The 19,717-nt window shown below is 40.4% G+C and overlaps 2 protein-coding genes across 2 annotated transcripts in view; one reads left to right on the plus strand and one right to left on the minus strand.

The window, feature by feature from the left end:
- Nucleotides 1-2,858: 2,858 nt before the first annotated feature.
- Nucleotides 2,859-19,717, plus strand: part of TTC1 (tetratricopeptide repeat domain 1) — a 53,233-nt gene continuing 36,374 nt past the window's right edge. Inside the window, exons 1-2 of the mRNA XM_079918138.1 lie at nt 2,859-3,073; nt 4,155-4,519. Of these exons, the coding sequence (XP_079774264.1) occupies nt 4,187-4,519 (333 nt within the window). The 5' untranslated portion in view covers nt 2,859-3,073; nt 4,155-4,186. The remainder of the gene's footprint in view (nt 3,074-4,154; nt 4,520-19,717) is intronic.
- Nucleotides 11,925-18,497, minus strand: LOC307184555 (large ribosomal subunit protein uL13-like). Its single transcript, XM_079918139.1, has one exon. It carries the CDS (start codon nt 17,386-17,388, stop codon nt 16,777-16,779), a length of 612 nt encoding a protein of 203 aa, XP_079774265.1. The 5' UTR covers nt 17,389-18,497; the 3' UTR covers nt 11,925-16,776.

Raw genomic sequence — 19,717 nt, forward strand, 5'->3', positions numbered from 1 at the left:
TAAGAGGCAGAGCAGGGATTCAAACCCAGGCAGTCTGACACTAGAACTTACACTCTTAACCACCATACTGGGCAACAATCCCGTTGCCATGCCAGTGACCCAGAGGAGCACCCTTGAGTATAAGACTCCTTCTCTAATATCTTCCATCACTTCTACCCATTGCTGAGACTTGCTTACCCCCTTCCTAGTCCCTGCTCTGCTCCCAGCCCAGAGCTAGCTGGCCCAGACCAAGTGGGCAACTCCTTATGATTGAGAGATGGGCATGTGCCACTAAGAAACCACCCAGCTGCTCCCCCCCAGGGAGAAAAGCAAAGAGTAAATGATTATTTTACTACTCTCCAGATTTATTGCTGTACCCACCACAGGGTCTAGTATGCTGCCTAGCATTCATTCATTCATTATTTATTCATCCATGTTCAGCTTCCATTCTTTCAACAAACTTAGGTGCTCAGTCCCTTGTCTGGGGGGGTGTGAATGAAAACTTCACACATATTATCACTATTAATAATATTATTGGTTATCATTAGTAACACAAGTAATAATTAAATTACTATTAGTAATTGGTCATAATAGTGGTAATACTATAATACCTTCGTTAATAATAATGATTACAATAACAGCAAATATTTATTGGGCACTTGCCACGCTAAGTGCTATTAATATTAAAGTATTTTTTTCTATCTTAAGCGCTTCACTTTCTGTGTTTAATTCTTACAACAGTGGTATAAGGAAGTTCCAGAAGTCTCAAAATCTTCTTACGCAACCCATCAGAGCACTGAGTTACTCAGTGTTTTGGCCATAAATTCCTGAAAGAGGTTCATTCACCCATGTGATAACAGGATGTTCACTGACCCCTTACAACTGTAAACAAGACAGACATGGTCTTTGCGCTGGGAAAATAACAGAACTGCCCTCTAGATGAAAAACATTTCTTTTCCTTTTACAGAGGGGTTGTAAGCACAAAGAGACAAAATCTCCATGGTTCCCAGAATTGACTGGTGGGCTTGCATCTCTAAAAATGTTTCGTGCTTTGTGCTCTCTACCTCAGCAACATCCGACTGCTTATCATTCCCCAGAATGCTCCTAATATTTTCAAGATGTCCTTCAGCCTCTCTAGTTTTTGTCCTCTTAATGAATTATTCCTCTTTCAACAGACTAACTCAAATACCTTATTAGTGAAGATCTACCAAATTGGTCCAACTGGATGTTTGTTCTTCTTGATGTTAAAAGAAAAGAATGGATTGCTTCTTCCTTTACGCTCAGTAGTGCCTTTATCCCACCCTTCCCCTCCCCCACTAGCCTGTGCATTCCTTGGGATGGGGGAGGGCAGGGACTGTTTCTTATTAGGTTTCTGGTACACAGCTATTGTCACAAGCCCTGTCACATATTATTATTGTCTCTCACATTAATTAAATATTATGTGCCAAGTCCTGTGGGTCCTTGTCTTCTAGATTATATCATTTCTTTCTGCCAAAAAACTAAAGAGGGAGGAACCATTGTTACCCATCCCAATTTTTACGTATGAGGTAAATTTATATATTAAGCTTAGAAGCATTAAGTAATTTGTCCCAGTGTCACACAGCTAGTCAAGTGGCAGAGCCAGAATTAGAAATCAAATAATCAAATAATCCATCTAAAGCATTTTTCACAGCATGTAGCACCTAATAAGCACATAATCAATCAAGGTTAGCTACTAGAATTATTGTCCAAAGTTGGACAGCTAGTAAAGAAGGTGACATTGTAATGCATTTATTTAACTTATATACTTATTTAGTTTGCTCTGAAATTTATAGCCTTTCTATCACACCAGAATTTATTAACAGGATTTCTTGAAGATCATAAGACCAAACCACTTACCTTTTTATAGTTCTTGCTGTATTTAGAAAATTAAGAAATATTAAAAGGTTTCCAAAATTCTGATATATTTTTAATGTTTACTTTCAGTATATTAAAGCTTTTGATTTACACAAAAATATAACTGTATGCATAACCTCATTTAGACATAAATTGAAGAAATAAATTTGATATCCTTCTGGAAAAAGTCCCTCCCAGCTATCTCTGCAATAGATTCTGTGAATTATAGAAAACTAACTAATACCCTGCTGTTCTTGCTGGTAACATGTCTGGCTACCTTAAGGGATATCTCAATTCTGTATTCCTAGTGGGCAATGCTTGGGGTCTAATAAACATTTAGTAAACATTTCTTGAATGAATGTATAGGCCAACAGTTCACTTCTGGTTCCAGGACCACTTAACACTCTCGAATATTATTGAGGACCACAAAAAGCTTTTGTTTATGTGAGTTATACCTATCAATATTTACTAGTAGAAATGAAAACATTCTTATGTTAATTTGTCCATTAAGATAACAATACACCCATTATATGCAACATAAATAACCTTTTTATAGATACTGTGTTTTCCAAAACAAAAAAATATATATAGTGAGAAGAGTGGCATTGTTTTACAGTTTTGCTAACCTCTGCCTTAATAGAAGACATCTGGAGTCTCATCACTCCTTCTGCGTTCAGTTCATTGCACTATCACAGGACACATAACCTTTAGAAAAATCCATTGTACGTTCATGAAAGAAGGAGTATGGAAAAAGGAGATAACAACTTAGTATTATTGTCAACACTGTTTTTATCTAGCGGTAGACCCCTTGAAAGACACACTTTGAGAAACATAAGAGGGAAAACTTTATTTCTGGACAAGGTTCATGCTTCAGGTTCATGCTACTATACACAGCATAGCTGACATGAAAGAGGTCGTAACGGAGGTGTAAAAGGAACATCATAGAAACAGCCTTTCGCTTTTCCTTTTTTTCCTGCAGTGCGTAGTAGCGCGGACTCTTGCCGTAACCCAAGACGGTAACCGTCGCTCATATTTAAGCCCGGACAATGACGTCACACAGCGACAGCAACGCCCTGTCACCCTGAGGTTTTACTACATTTCCCAGGATGCTTTGCCAACAGCGACGGTATTGGTCAGCGCCGACGGAAGAGCATCTGACTGAGCGGAAGTAGAGGATCTCAGAGGCGAAGAAGGTGAGGACGAGAGGAGCTGTGAAGCTGTGAGTAGCCCCACAGGTCTCTTTTCTTAGCGGTGAGGGACACAGCTACGGGACGAACCTTTGAGAAGGAAGGGTGGGGTGGCCCTATGGGGGCCTGAGGCCCCCACAACTCTGAGGCCTCAAACCCCTGTGTTTTTCCACTAGACCTGGGAGCGGGGAGAAACAAAACGTTGCTGTGGAGGCAAAGTCTCCGTAATAAAATCGTGCTGTTTTAAGTTTTCTTGGGACGAGCTGGAGCGAATTCGGGTTCTTGTCGCAACACAAGGGTCGTTGGCGTGATTTTACTGCGACCGGAGGGGCGGCGGTGCTGACGATCTGACTCAGCTTCTACAGCACTGGTTCTCAATTGGCTGCACGTGAGAATCACCTCGGATGCCTTTTTAAAGATACAGGTGCCCTGGCTCCACGCCAGAGCAACAAATCAGAATCTGGAATATAAGATCTGGGCAGCAGAACTTGCTAAAGCGTCCCAGGTGTTAACGTTGTGCAGCCAGGGTTGAGAGCCACGCTTTTCGTGGCTGATTCTGACCCCCTCGGGAATGCTGATTAGGGCCACCTGAGCCAGGGCCTCCCACTATAACCTGCGTTGGCTCTACCACACGCATGTGGGGGAAGTTGATGATGATTCTTTTGGCACGGATTGTATTTTTAGCTCCAACAGAAACTTATTTTTGAGCTTCGTGTGGTGGTGCTGGAAAGACAGGCCGTGGTTCCTTATTTATGATCTGGCTATTCGTTCTGAATAAAAATTATTAGAGACGCTTCATTTTTCTTGCCATTGTTTTCGCTTCTGCCTATTTCTTGCTACCCCGACAAACTGAGAGCAGTGGAAAGTGGAAGAACCACATTAAAATCGGTGTCTCGTTGCTTATAAGAAGTTCTGAAAAGGGAATCAGTTAAAATTACATTTGGCATTATTTATGGGCGTATGATGCCCTTTATATATGAATATATAAATGCATTAGTTCCAGTGAAAGGAAGTTAGGGTGTGATTTGGGCTTTGATGCAGAAGTTTGTTTAGGTGTGATAGGTAGGATTTGATAGATAGATACCATTACCTAACATGTTTTCTCTTTCCCAGAGTTTCAGCTTCACCTCCCTCACTGATTCAGCATGGGGGAGAAGTCAGAAAACTGTAGGGTTCCAGAGGATCTGTTCAATGGTTTGAAAGTAACAGAGCTCCAGGAAGCAGAGCGTGTTGACCCTCCAGTGTCTAATGCCAAAGATCACCATTCCCAGAGCAAGCTGCTTAGCGATGTTGAGGCCCATCCCCAGGAGGACCAAGAAGAAGAGGAGTGCTTTCATGATGCAAGTGCCTCATTTGAGAAGGAAGAGCCAGGAGTGGGCAAGGTTGAGAACAAACCTGATAATGATGTGAATTCTTCTGAACTAGATGAAGAATACCTAATGGAACTGGAAAAAAACATGCCAGATGAAGAGAAAAAGGTAAGTGTTTTGTTTATTGTGCATGATCTGTCATGTAAACTGCTTTTTAAAGTGAATAAATGTGGCTGATGCTCTATCATAGACTGCTTCATTTGTGGTAAAGAGTGACTTGCCCATCTGTATGTTTGTTGTTTTAGTAGTGATGGATCTGAGATAAATCAGTGGCATGGTGGGGCAGCATTGAGTGTGTCTGCATAGCAAAGAAATTTCCTTTCTTTCCTGTGAACTTTGAGTTCTTACGTTCATCTTGTGTAATTGTTTCTAACATATATATATATATATATATATATATATATATATATATATATATATACCTTTTAGCTGTTTTTAATGATCTATGGTTGGCTGCTGAAATTCCTGTAATGGCTATTTTTTTGGTCAGACTTTATAGAATTATGGTATGCTGCTTGTTTATGCTAATCCATTGTTAGCAAAAAGAGTGCCTGGATTTCCTGGTGGTAATGATTTGGCTACAGAGAGCAGTGACTGGGACCTGTGTCATTTACAGTTCGTTCTTGAGGAACAGAATTGTGTGTGATGGTAGCTGTCATTTGTTAAACACCAGAAATGTGCCAGCCACTGAGCTTAAAATGTTACTTGTGTTTTAATCTTCACAACATGCCTATGACATATACTGTTAACAACCTATAAGAGAACAGCTTAGAGTAGTACAGTAACTTGCCTGAAATCACATACCTAATAAATAGCAGAACTGATTCTCAAACCCAGATCTCCTTGATTCCAAAGCCAAAATATGTAGAACTTAATAACAAAAACAGCTGTCTTCCTACAAAGCAGATGTCCTAATAAAATGCACACTTTCCTGCTACTTTGCCCTGGGCTTAGTAACTGAGCAAGCCTTCACTTTGGGAAGGAGAGGCTTAGTGTCCTCCATATATCCTTCCTTCTGATCCCGTAAGCAAGGTCGCATGAAGAGTTACTGTAATATCTGAGTTCGCAAAGAACGTGAATGAGATTTGTGGCTTATGCCTCTGAAGAGCTCACTCAGTGAACAGGTTATGATGGATTGGTGCTGGACTGAGATGGTAAATGTGCAGTGTAAGAATGGGAGTGGAGAGGTAGTGGAAGGTGAGGAAAACCATCTTGTCTGTGTCCTTCCTTAGGCACTCTTCATGATCAAATCTGTTGGTTTTAACATGCATATGTTAGCTTTTGTGTTAGTGTGTGCTACCAGAAGAGAAGGATAAAGGGCAGAAATGAGCCCAGTTCATGAACGACCTCACCAGAAATGGCTTGGAAAATTAAATCAAGTACCGTACAGTAACATCAGGGCAATGATTTTCCAGAACGTGAGTGTTTGGTTCAGCTTTCACATCACTGGTGCAGGCTTTTTAGAAACATTGACAAAACGTCTATGTTAAAATGTTAGCAATGCTTTTCTAATACTTTAATATATTTTGCCCTGATATAGAGGATTGCCATCGGTTTGACAATTGAGTGGTTTGCCTCAAAATGTTACATATTCTGCTCTCCATCCCCATTATAAAAATTAAGGTATAATTTACATGTTGTGAAATTGTTTAAGCTCTGATGTGTACAGCTCAGTGAGTTTTTTGTTTTTTTTTTTTTTTTTTGCGGGGTGGCGCTGCGTTGGGTCTTTTGTTACTGCGTGCAGCCTTTCTCTAGTTGCAGTGAGTGGGAGCTACTCTTCGTTGCGGTGCGCAGGCTTCTCTTGTTGTGGAGCACGGGTTCTAGGCGCGCAGGCTCAGTAGTTGTGGCACATGGACTTAGTTGCTCCGTGGCATGTGGGATCTTCCCAGACCAGGGCTCGAACTCATGTCCTCTGCATTGGCAGGCGGATTCTTAACCACTGTGCCACCAGGAAAGTCCCGCTCAGTGAGTTTTGACAACTGTGTACACCTGGGTAACTCACCCCAATTGTAGTATTAGCTATTTTTATGCTGCTTTAATAAATATCTTTGTGAAATTAATATTAGGAAACCAGCAAAACAGATGAAGAAATGTCTCTTTGCTGCACATAAGGTTTGGTTTTATGGGTCATTGGGAAAAGGATATGTTTAAGCTTGATTCTTTTAAAGTAGACAAAGTTCAGATAATTCAACAACAAAAATAAACACAAATGGCCACAAAATGTGCAGACTTTCAGCCTCACTAATAATTTTTAAATGCAAATTAAAACATGTCTCATCTCTCAGATCAGAACATTGATCTGATGTTGACAAGAAGAGGAGGTAGGAATTCATGTACTGATATTGGGAGTTTGGATTGCTACATCATTTCTATGGGGTACAGATATCAAATTTTTATATGAACATTTCTCTAGATCAGGGCTACCAGTGGAACCTTTTGCAATGATGGGAGTGTTCTGTATCTACACTGTCAAGTATGGTAGCCACCGGCCATTGACTGCCACATTTTAACAGTCATCTGGCTGTTGAGCAGTTGAAATGTGGCTAGTACAGCTGATAAAATGAATTTTTAAATTTTTTATTTCAGTTAATTTAAGTGGTCACACGTGCCTAGTGAGTACCATATTAGACAGTACAGCTTTAAACCTGATTCTCTTCTAGTCACTTATTTTAAGGAAGTTATTAAAAATATGTATAGGTGTATATATAAAGATACATTGCAGGATCATTCATAATTTTAGAAATTTTAGAAAACTAGAACTAATGTTGAACAGAGGGTATTACTTTAAACATTTTTGGCATATTTATGTGGTAGTGTACAATGTAGTCATTAAAGAGATAAATATTAGTATTGGCATGGAGTAATGCCTGAATGTTAAATGTATTAATAAGCAGGTGTGATAATATGATTTATAATAAACATGTATTTGGTGTTTGTCCAGTTCCTGGCACAGAGTTCCTAAAACCTTTGGGATTTCCTAGGTGGAAAGAGATAAAGGTTCATTTTGTTACTCATAACAAGCCTCTTTCAACCACACCTGAGTTAATGTTAATGTGATGACTTTTGGAAAGCCCCTAAGGATGAGGTCTAGTTGTCAGAGTTTGGAGCTCTCAGCCTCACCCCACTCCACCCCCATCTCTGGGGAAGGGAGAGGGGCTGAAGGTTGAGTTAATCACTAATGACCAGTAATCACTAATGACCAGTGATTAATCAATCATGCTAACTTAATGAAGCCTCCATAAAAAACCCAAAGGATTGGGTTCAGAGAGCTTCGTAGTTGGTGAACACATATAGGTGGTGGGAGGGTGCACATCCATAGGGCATGGAGGCTCAGTGCCCCCTTCCCACATACCTTGCTTTATACATCTCTTCCATCTGACTGTTCCTGAGTTATGTCCTTTATAGTAAAGTGGTAACCTAATAAGTAAACTGCTTTCCTGAGTTCTGTGAGCCCCTCTAGCAAATTAATTGAACCTGAGGAGGTGGTCGTGGAAGCCGCCAACTTATAGCCCATGGGTCAAAAGCAGAGGTGACTGCAACAACATGGATGGACTTGGAGGGCATTATGCTAAGTGAAAGAAGTCAGACAAAGACAAATACTGTATGATATCACTTATATGTGGCATCTAAAAAGTAAAACAAACTAGTGAATATAACAAAAAAGAAACAGACTCACAGATACAGAAAACAAATTAGTGGTTACCATTGGGGAGGGGAAGGAGGGAGGAGCAAGATAGGAGTAGTGGATTAAGAGGTCCAAATTACTATATTCAAAATAAATAAGCTACGGGGATATGTTGTGCAACACAGGGAATATAGGCAAAATTTTATAATAATTATAAATGGGGTATAATCTTAAAAAATTGTGGATAACTATGTTGTACACCTTTTATGTAACATATAATATTGTACATCAACTACAGGAAAAAAAGAAAAAATATATAAACAGACCAAAAAAAGTAGAAATGACAGCCTGGACTTGCAGTTGGTATCTGAAGTGAGGATGGAGCCAGTCTTGTGGAACTCAGTGCTTAACCTGTGGAGTCTGACCCTATCTCTAAGCGGATAGTGTCAGAATTGAGTTAAAGTGTAGGACATTGGCTGGAGTCCACTGCAGAGCTGGAGTTGCTTGGTGTGGGAGAAACTCCTACACATTTGGTCACAGAAGTGTTCAGAGTGAGTGTTGAGAGTAGAGGAGACACCCAGGTGTTTTCTCTTTATAGAGGGTTATGGAACAGTCAGTGATGATTCCTTTTACGTTAAAAACCTGTGTGAAAATATGTTTATACATGAAAGTTTGGCAGGATATACACCAAATTATAAAAAGTGAGTAGCTCTAAAGGGTGTGATTATTGGGAAGTTTTCATTTATATTTAATATAATTTTGTAATGTTTGCTTTTTTTATGGTAAGCATGTATTACATTTATGATCAACAACAATAAAAGTTATTCCAATTTGAGAATATAAATAAAAACTTGATTCTTTACAACCAGGGTGGACTTTCTACTAAAGAAAAAAGCACATAAAGCTGACCTTTGAGGATTTGGGAAAGATATGCTATCATAGGATATATGTATTACTAAATGTATCAAGTATTAATAGCTAAAGTCTGGGGCTTCCCTGGTGGCGCAGTGGTTGAGAGTCCACCTGCCGATGCAGGGGACACGGGCTCGTGCCCCGGTCCGCGAAGATCCCACATGCCGCGGAGCTGCTGGGCCCGTGAGCCATGGCCGCTGAGCCTGCGCGTCTGGAGCCTGTGCTCCGCCATGGGAGAGGCCACAGCAGTGAGAGGCCCGCGTACCGCAAAAAAGAAAGAGAAAAAAAAAAAAGCTAAAGTCTGTTATTCAAGCTGACTTGACTTGCCCTGTGGCTGAGAAGATGATCCAGGCTCAAGAGGGTGCCAGTTCTCAGCAGATCAAGAGTAACAGAGGAGGAAGGCAGTTAAGATTCATTTAAAACTGGCAAAATCTCTTAAGGAAAGCACTATGTGTGTGTTTGTTTCAGCAGCAATCTTAACTGTTTGTGAAACCTTAAATGTAGCTATGACTACCTAGAGGAATAGGATTTTAGCTTACATTTGAGATGTACTAGATCTGCAAAGCAAATAAGTGATTCTTTTTTTTAAATTTATTTATTTATTTTTGGCTGTGTTGGGTCTTCGTTTCTGTGCGAGAGCTTTCTCTAGTTGCGGCAAGCAGGGGCCACTCTTCATCACGGTGCGCAGGCCTCTCACTGTCGCAGCCTCTCTTGTTGAGGAGCACAGGCTCCAGACGCGCAGGCTCAGTAGTTGTGGCTCACGGGCCTAGTTGCTCCGTGGCATAGTCGGATCTTCCCAAACCAGGGCTCAAACCCACGTCCCCTGCATTGGCAGGCAGATTCTCAACCACTGCGCCACCAGGGAAGCCCCAAATAAGTGATTCTTAAAGGCTTGGCTGAGGAAGACATATCTGGTAGCAGATGAGAATTATTGCTATAATAATATTCTGATACAAAGATGCTTATAGTTTGGGGACCTATGGAATATACTGCATTGTGGTGATATTGATGTAAGAGAATCATCTTTTGTGGGCTGCTTGTCAAAATGGGGTTCTTATGCCTCACGTATAAATTCTCTCATTCTTGTGCACACACTAAAGTTTGAGGACCACTGTCATGGGGCCTTGCACATAGTCTTCCTTCATTAAATAGCTGAATAATGTTTTCTCTCTCCCATGAGGGCCAGTAATTGGTCTTACAAATTACAGAGATTTTATCATTCATTTATTCAAGAAATGTTTGCATTTCTTCCACATGCCAGGCATTGTTTGAGGCACTTAGGAATACAGTGGTGAATAAGACACACATCTCTCATATGTATATTCTAGTTGGTATGGGTGGGGTGGGGGGAATGATAAGATGAAGTGAAGTAGGCATGGGAGTTGGAACCATGGGCAGGACTACTTAAAATTGGTTGGTCAGGAAAGGCCTCTCTGGGGAGGTGCCATTTCGGGAAAGACTTGGATGGGAAAAGGAGTCAAATGTGTATCTGAGAGGAAAATATTCCATAGAAGGGGAGCAGTTAGTATAAAGACCCTACAGGTGTGGCTGTATTCTTGGCATGCAAGGAGTGGAAGGGCCATTAGTGGGAGCATAGTGATTAAGGAAGAGAATCGGGGGATGAAATAAGAGAGGGTCTGATGATGGAACACTTTGTGAGCCATGGTAAGGGATTTGAATTTTTTTCCAAGTGCAGTAGGAAACAGATGGGTAGTTAAGCCAGCGGAAAGATGAAAGTTATTTCCATCTTATTAAGAGTATTCTGGTGGTTGTGCAGAGAACGCAGGGGGTGGGGGCAGAGTGGAGCACGGGGACCAGCTAGGGCCTAACATGGCGAGCTGGGCGAAGATGATGGTAGCTTGAACTGTGGATCGAGTGAAGGTAAGTGAATGATTTCAGGCTGCATTTTGGAAGTGGAGTTGACGAGACATACTGGATTCAGTTGGGAGGGCTGGAGTGAGAAATAAGCTTGATTCCTTGGCTTTGGCTACTGGGTAGCTGGTGATGCCCTTTACAAATATGGAGATGATGGAGGGACTTGGAGTTCATCAGGGCTCTGGTGATTTAATTCTTGCTTGCAAATGAAAAAGCTTTTTTATTTGTAAGCCCAAATGCAGATTTCGTCCTTTTAATGGATTTGCTCCCTGGTGCCAGTTGTCGGCACATAGTGTTCATTTACAAATGCGTAGATCCAGTTAAGTAATAGATACAGAAGTCTGTTGCTTGGTGAACGTGGGCTCACAACATATGGTTTCTGGGATTTTAAAACGTTTTCCTTAGGTTCTGAAACTGTAAAGGATTGTTTTTTCCTTTAAGCCTGTGTAGTCTTTAAACAGGAGCCATTATTGAAGTATTGGTTTAGTGCCAAAGTTCTATATCAGTTCTTTATCAGTCTTTCCCCCGTCGCTCTCATTTTTCTTAAATCCCACATAATCCTTTTGATTTCCATGTTTCTCCTGCCTCATTGCAATATTTTCATAATCTTATCAGTGTTGTAACAATGGACATGTTTGCAGGGAACAATTCTCTTGGTTGCTTCCAGAAAGTTTTCAGTAACTTTTCTATAGTGGCCTGCATATTCTGTTAACCTTATGAGAAAACCCTTTCTGATTTGTTTCCCTTAATGGGCATCCTTTTGAACTAAGGTTGCCATATTTACCAATTTCTTAGAGTTTACCAGCATTGAGTTTAATGAATGCTATTGGCAAGTGATTAAATAAAATCCTAGAATTTAAGAACTGGAAGGGACCTTAGATTTTTTTTTAATTTAATTTTTTTATACAGCAGGTTCTTATTAGTTATCTACTTTATACATATTAGTGTATATATGTCAATCCCAATCTCCCAATTCATCCCACCACCACCACCACCACCCACCCCCACCACCACCACCACCACCCACCCCCAGCTTTCCCTCCTTGGTGTCCATATGTTTGTTCTCTACATCTGTGTCTCATTTCTACCTTGCAAACAGGTTCATCTGTACCATTTTTCTAGATTCCACATATATGCGTTAATATACAATATTTGTTTTTCTCTTTCTGACTTCACTCTGTATGACAGTCTCTAAGGAAGGGACCTTAGATTTCTGATTCTGAGTTTAAACCAGGGGAAGTAAGGGTTGTTTTACCCTAAAACATTTGGAAGTTATCTGCTGATGGAGAAGTTAAAGTGGCATTCAGTGTTTCCGGTGTTTATTAAGGAAGATCTCTCTGTGTAGATCAGTGGTTCTCAAACTTAATTGTGTCTAAGAATCACAGGAAACTTACTAAACATGCAAAGCCCTCAGAAGCGTTTGATACCACAGACTTGTGAGGTGGCATCTACTTTGTTAATAAGCATCCTCAGGTTTTTTTGGTTTTTTTAATTGAAGTATAGTTGATTTACATATTGTGTTAGTTTCAGGTATACAGCAGAATGATTCAGTTATATTTTTTCTTGATTATATTCCATTATAGGTTATTACAAGATATTGAATATAATTCCCTGTGCTATACGGTAAATCCTTGTTGCTTATCTCCCAGGTCATTTTGGTTCAGGTAGAACTGTGGCCACACTTTGGGAGACAGAGGGCTAGATGGACACAGATGACTAAGCTTCCAAAACAAGAAGTATTGATTAACCTGTATAGTGACTCCATCCAGCATCAGAAGAGCTTAATAATAGGATATTTTCTTTTACCCAGATCTGTGCTCAAGGTCTAAAAAACTTAAAGAAAGAGTTGTTGGGCAGAATTTAAGCAGTACCAAAATAAGAAAATTTATTTCTGTTAAATTGAGTTTTGGGAGATGGGATTTTCTGAGTTAAGAAACAAGGAAGTATTTTCAATATCAGTCATCTTTCCTCAGAAGGGTAAGACTTAATGAGAGTCAGGTTCTAACTATAACCAAAATCTGGAGATTCTCCCTCCAAACTCCTAGTGGACTAGTAAAAATGACTTGTGGAAAGAGCAAGTGTGTCTATATCTGTAAGGCAAGTGATGTCAGATTTCAAAGAAAACAAAACTGAAGCTTTTGTTCCCTTTTTAATGATAAAGAATTCCCTTCAGAATAATTTGTAGGACTGGTGTCCCTAGGCCTTTCAGTTTGAGGTTTCCTTATCCCACCTAAATAGGACTGAAGCAGAAAGTTTTATTGCATAGGCTTCCACTTTCCAGCCTTTTAGCAAGTGTGTAGCTTTTTTTAATCATCCTTTTTACCCAGGTGTGATTGATCTCTGCTTACTGTGCTTGACTAAGTTTGTGCCAAGTTTTATTTTGTAGCAGTTACTTTACAAAGCTGCAGGGGGAAGCAGATAGCTGCTGATAGAGTTACAGTATGGAAGTTAACTTGCTGATGTGAACCTCTTGTTTTTCTCCGTTGTCTATTAAACACATGGTCACTGTAGAATTATTTAATTAACACATTATTGACCAGAGACATATTAATACGTTTTTGTAACCTGAATGTTATTGACCAGAGACGTATCAATATGTTTTTAGAGAATGATACAGTTAATTAATATCACCATGCTAAGTTGTTAGAGCTTAAATTGATCAAGGGTTCATTACACAACTTATGACTGCCGTTATCATTCACATTTTCCTCCGTTAGATTTTTGTTCCAACCTTGTGTATATTATAAATGCAAGTTTATTACCATAATATTTTCTAAAATGACGCATCGTGAAGTTTTGAATGAAGAAGAATTTTTCAGTGAATTTTATGCAGATACTTTCTCTGATTGTCCGAGCGACATATATACTAGTGTCTCAGAAGATGATAGTTCTTCAGAGTATAGTTCTGATTCAGAGGATGTGAGTATTAGACCAATAAAAAGAGAAAAAACCTTAGTGATTGATTCTAACACGGAAAGTGAACATGAAACTTACGGTGCTGGAGAATGCTCCTTTGCTTCTACAGGAGAGTGGATTGAAGACAACATTTCATGAAAATTAGAAGACTTTACAGGTGTGTCAGGTGTAACTATTAAATATAACCACCCACAAAGTGTTAGTGAAATAACAATTTTTGGTGATGACTTTTTCGAGTTGGTCGCTTCTCAAACAAACTTGAATCACCAACAGAATGAAAAATCATATAAAAGTATGATGAGGCTTTAAAATGGACTGATGTGACCAACAGTGACATGAAGAAGTTTCTTGAATTAATAATTTTGATGGGACAAATAAGAAAGTCACACTGGAAAGAATATTGGTCGACTGATCCCTTAACATGAAATACCTATCTTTCCAAAGATTATGATGAGAAGAAGGTTCGAACAAATAATGACGTTTCTTCACTTTAACGATACCTCGGAAACTCCACTTCCTGCAGACAGAATTTCAAAAGTTAAACCTCTCTTGGATTATTTTCTACCAAAGTTCCAGTCAATCTATATACCCAAACAAGAGCTATCACTTGATGAGGCGATGAAAGTGGAGAGGATGATGCAGATTCAAAACCTGTAATCCCAGAAAACTTACAAAATAATGGAATTCTGGTCAGCATGGTTAGGGAAAGTGAAACTGGATATATATGCAACCTTGGGATTTACAACAGTGTGTTCACATCTGAAATATTGTTGAAAAATAAAACCAGAGTTTTTGAGGCTATAAGAGAGAATCGTGGTCTACCAAACCAATTAAAGGAGATATCTAAAAACCTAGAGGGGAGAAATGACATTCTTACTGAAGGGAGAAGTGATTCTTCTATGGAAAGACAAGAGGTTAGTCTACATGGTGACAACTATTCATGACGCCTCCATGGCATCTACAGGAAAGGAAGACAGGAGGACTGGCTATCAGATAACTAAGCCCACTTGTATATCAGAGTATAATAAATAAAGGAGTTGATCAGCCTGATCCATATCTGGCAAACTTCAGTATCTTCCAGAAAACTTGAAAATGGTATAAGAAAGTGGGTTTCTCTTTGAGTAATTGTGGTTTATTCAATGCGTTTAAGATTTATTGTAGCTTTAATGCACAGAATAAAATGACTTACAAGCAATTTTTGTTAGCAGTAGCTAGGGAATGGGTAACTGACCATGCTGGTGAATGTAGTGGTGGTCCCGCACCTAGTCCTTCTTGTGGCATTTCTAAAAGAGCCCCCCGCAAATATCCACCTTGTCGACTATCAGGTAAAATAAAAGAACATATTCTAGAGGAAATAATACCCACAGGACTGAAAAAAGAAAAATGCTGCCAGAAAGTGTAGAGTCTGCTCTTCCAGGGGAAAGTGCAGTGAAACCCGCTATATTTGTAATAGATGTTCTGTTCCCCTACACAGAGGTGCCTGCTATACTGCCTATCATGCGCTAACAAAATATTAGAATGCTTTAGTAAGACATGTACAAAGTTTCAAATAAAGTGCAAAAATTTGTTGATACTTACTCAAATGTGGCTGTTTCAGTGTTCACTTACATAACAAATTGCTGGCCACAGGCGTTACTTTCTGCAAAAATCCCCCGGTCAGTAACGTGTTAAGAGAAGATTTTTTTTAATGTAAAAAATTTTTTGCAAGTGCAAATTTTTATCATTTAATAATGAAATAATGATAGAAGGGATATACACTTTTAAGTTCCAAGTCAAGTGTGTTTATGTTGTGTTCACTGACCTAAAGTATAGGGAATATCCCTAGCCAGCCACTTCATTGAGTGGGTCTCTGGTGGAGAGTGGTTGTTTTATGATTGGTAAGGGAATGGTTGAACACCTGACATTTTTGCCAGGTTACGCCAGTATTTAAAGTTATATCAGTTGGAGTTCTCTAGGATTTTGAGTCACAGAAAGCCATTCCAACAACTAAGCTTAAAAAGGAATTCACCTGTTTTTTTCTAGTACTTATATGGGTTCACTTTTTACATTTAGGTCTGCAATCCACTTAGCGTTTATTCTTGTGTATGGTGTGACATAGCAATCTAATTTTATCTTTTTACAAATGACTACCAACTTCTCCCAGCGCTGTTTTTAAAAGTCCATCTTTGCCTCAGTGATCTAGTTAAATTTTAGTATCAACTAAGACCAAGTTTGTATCCTTTCCGAAATGCTTACCTTCTTCCTGTTTGTCAGATAATCATTTAAAACCTAACTTAGTTTATAGTGGCATTATTTGTCAAAACAGAGAACCTCATTTAGACTCAGACTGGGACACCAGAGATTTGTGTGGTAATAAAATTTCAAAATAACTGGAGAATTGATTAGTATAGAAGTAAGCATGCAGTTGAGATGGTTTTCTGTGATATATTTCAATACTTTCATCTTTAAGAAAGTACTGTTCCCCATGTCATGTGAATTTCTTTTCTTTAAAAATAAATTATTAGTTATTAGTTTGGCTCACAAAATATAGGGAAGACTAACACAAGGGCTATGCCTGTGACCCCTTGGGCTGTACTTCCCTTCCATAAACACCTTTTAGAACCCCAGACTCATGCTGCCAAAGCATTCTCTCACATCTTAACAGCTGCAGAGTATAGTATCCGACCACGTGGGAAGCTTAAACAGACTCCCTGTAAGCGATACGGGGGGTCCCTTCCAATTAGGTCTTCCAGCTCACTTTTGCCGGTATTAGGACAGCACTCGTTGTTCCAGCTGCCCATGTCCTAAAACTCTCATGAATGAACAGGTCACAGGCAAATTACGCCTGCACAGCCCTTATAACTTTTTAAAAGTTTTTAAAAAGGCCTTTCTTAAACAGGAGTGGCTAAGGCCCCTTCGCTATATCCAGTCTTCTAAGCCCCAGGCTGCCTGTGGCACCTGGATGGCAGCCCCTGGGGGTCCCCCACATCCTAGGGTGGTGATGGAGGAAGGGCAGGCCAGGCCAAGCATGAAGAATAAACAGTCAGTTTTATTGGGCTCAGACTAGGAATCCATGGGTCTTGAGGACCTCTGTGAATTTGTCAGTTTTCTTCTCTATGTTCTTTTCGGCCTGCTTCTGTAGCCTCGTGACCTGCTTCTTTTTCCGGTAATGGATCTTGGCCTTCTCCTTTCTCTTCTCCCCCAGGGCAGCTGTTACTGCCTGGTACTTCCAGCCAACCTCATGAGCCATGCGCCCTAGGTAGGCAGACTTCCGCGTGGGCGTCAGGCGCACAACCTTGAGGGCAGCGGGAACCGCCAGACGCTTTTTCTTGTCATAGGCTGGCGGGAACCCTTCAAACATCTTGAGGCGGTCCAGAGTGGCTTGGTCTCGCTTGGTCTTGTGGGGCAGCATGCCTCGCACTGTCTGCCCGAAGATGCGGCTGGGGGCTCGGAAGTGGTAGGGGCCGCGGGAGGGGTTGCTGTTCATACGCTTGCGGAGGAAGGCCAGGTACTTCCACTTGTTTCTGTAGAAATTGCCAGAAGTGTTGATGCCCTCACGGCGCACAGCCACCACCTTTTGACCCAGAAGCACCTGCTCGGCCACGATGGTCGCCAGGCGGCCCAGGAGATGGCCTCGGCCATTGAGCAGCAGGACCTGCCCCTCCACCATCTTCAGCAGCCACCTGGGAAAACATGTGAATTTCTTTTACCCAATGACACAAGAAAATAATTTCCTGGAAAACATAATAAAATAAAAGATCCCGGGCATCCCTGTATTTGTAAAGGCAAAGAATAAGTTTTAAACACTTGCAGATTGAATTCATCCCTCTGCAAGGAATCCATTTTGCTAACTCAGTGAAAAATGGCCTTGGATTAACTATAGAAGAATAACCCAAGACCTGTGGTGCAAGTCCCTGATTCAGTGAGGTAGAGGTTTATTTTTAACATAAACCTCTACCTCAAAATGACTAAACATCAGATCTCTGGGACTTGATGACATGTTCTAGAGCAGTGTCATCTTCTTTTCAAGTGCCCTAATTCTTGGTAGCAAGGGAATTTAAAGTCACTTTTTCTTTAGGACAGTGAAACATATAAGCTCTTTGCTTATTACCTTTTTATAGCAGTTCCTGTGCCTTGCTCAGTTACTTCCTCCTGTGAACAATTCTTTATTTCCATACCTGTGGAAGAAAATATAGTCTTGTGGTTAAAAGCATAAAAGGTTAGACAGATCTGTCCTAGCTCCATCATTTAACTTGATGTAAAGTGGGATAATAATAGTACCTGTCGGGCTTCCCTGGTGGCGCAGTGGTTGGGAGTCCGCCTGCCGATGCAGGGGACACGGGTTCGTGCCCCGGTCCGGGAGGATCCCACATGCCGCGGAGCGGCTGGGCCCATGAGCCATGGCCGCTGAGCCTGCGCGTCCGGAGCCTGTGCTCCGCAACGGGAGAGGCCACAACAGTCAGAGGCCCACGTACCGCAAAAAAAAAAAAAAAAAAAAGCATAATGAATATTACAAATTTTTAGAATCATGCTAACCTCAGTCAATAATCCATAAATTATCCTTCAGGTTAATTTATGAAGAACAAATTGAGTGTTTGCCTGGGGATATGAGCTTGGGGTGAGAGAGAGGGTATTACAGATTTGGAAGGGGCACATGGGAAGTTTCTGAGGTTCTGGCAGTTTGTCCTCTTTGTGTATTTTGTAACTGCCGTTAAGTGCATATACATTTATAGCTGTTATATTTTCTTGAGTTATTGACTCCTTTATCGTCATGAAATGTTCCTTTTTTGCTCTAGCAATATCTCTTTTTTTAAAAACTATTTTGTCTCATACTTCTATAGGCATTGCTATAGACTAAATGTTTTAATCCTCCCAAAATTTACATCTTAAAAACTAACTCCCAATGTGATGATATTAAGAGATGGAGCCTTTGGGAAATTATTAGGTCATGAGGGTAGAGCACTCATAAATGGGATTAGTGCCCTAATATAAGAGATCAAAGAGAGCTCCCTTGACCATTCTGGCATGTGAGGCTATGGTGAGAATACCCCTATGATCCAGGAAGCAGGCCTTCACCAGACAGTGAATCTGCCAGTCCCTTGATCTTAGACTTCCAGCCTCCAGAATGTTTGTTGGTTATAAGCCACCAGTCTTTGGTATTTTTGTTGATAGCAGCCCAAACTGACTAAGACAGCTACTCTTTCTTTTATGGTTAACTGTTTGCATGATATATTTTTTACATCCTTTTATTTTCACCCTATTTGTGTCTTTGAATCTAAAGTGTGTCTTATAGATAGCATATGGTTGGATCGTCTTGATTCCAGTCTGACAGTCTCTGCTGTTTGGTTAGAGTGTTTAGTCCATTCACATTGTGCTGTTGACATGGTTATACTTATATCAGCCATTTTGTCTTCTGCATGTCTCTTGTCTTTTTTTTTTTTTTTTTTTTTTGCAGTACGCGGGCCTCTCACTGTTGTGGCCTCTCCCGTTGTGGAGCACAGGCTCCGGACGCGCAGGCTCGGTGGCCATGGCTCACGGGCCCAGCCGCTCCGCGGCATGTGGGATCCTCCCGGACCGGGGCACGAACCCGCGTCCCCTGCATCGGCAGGCGGACTCTCAACCACTGCACCACCAGGGAAGCCCCTCTCTTGTCTTTTTTATTCCTGTTTCTTTCACTGCCTTCTTTTGTGTTAATTTTTTTAGTGTATCATTTTAATACTTCTGATTTTTTAACCATCTGTTTCTTAGCCAAAGTTTCCTAGTGGTTGCTCTATGGTTTACATTACGCATCTTATTACAGTCTACTTTAATGCTATGTAATTCCAGTAAAAAATAGAAACTTTGCCTCAGTATAGCTCCATTTCCTCCCCCCTCCTTTGTGCTACCATCATCATATATCAATATATTTTGTAAACCCAACCATATAGTGTTGTAATTACTATCTTATAAATCTTTCTGCCTTTTAAAGAAATTAAAAGAAGAAAGAAAATAACGTATTT

Source organism: Stenella coeruleoalba, assembly GCF_951394435.1.
Source record: "Stenella coeruleoalba genome assembly, chromosome: 3".
In the NCBI taxonomy this organism is placed as follows: Eukaryota; Metazoa; Chordata; class Mammalia; order Artiodactyla; family Delphinidae; genus Stenella; species Stenella coeruleoalba.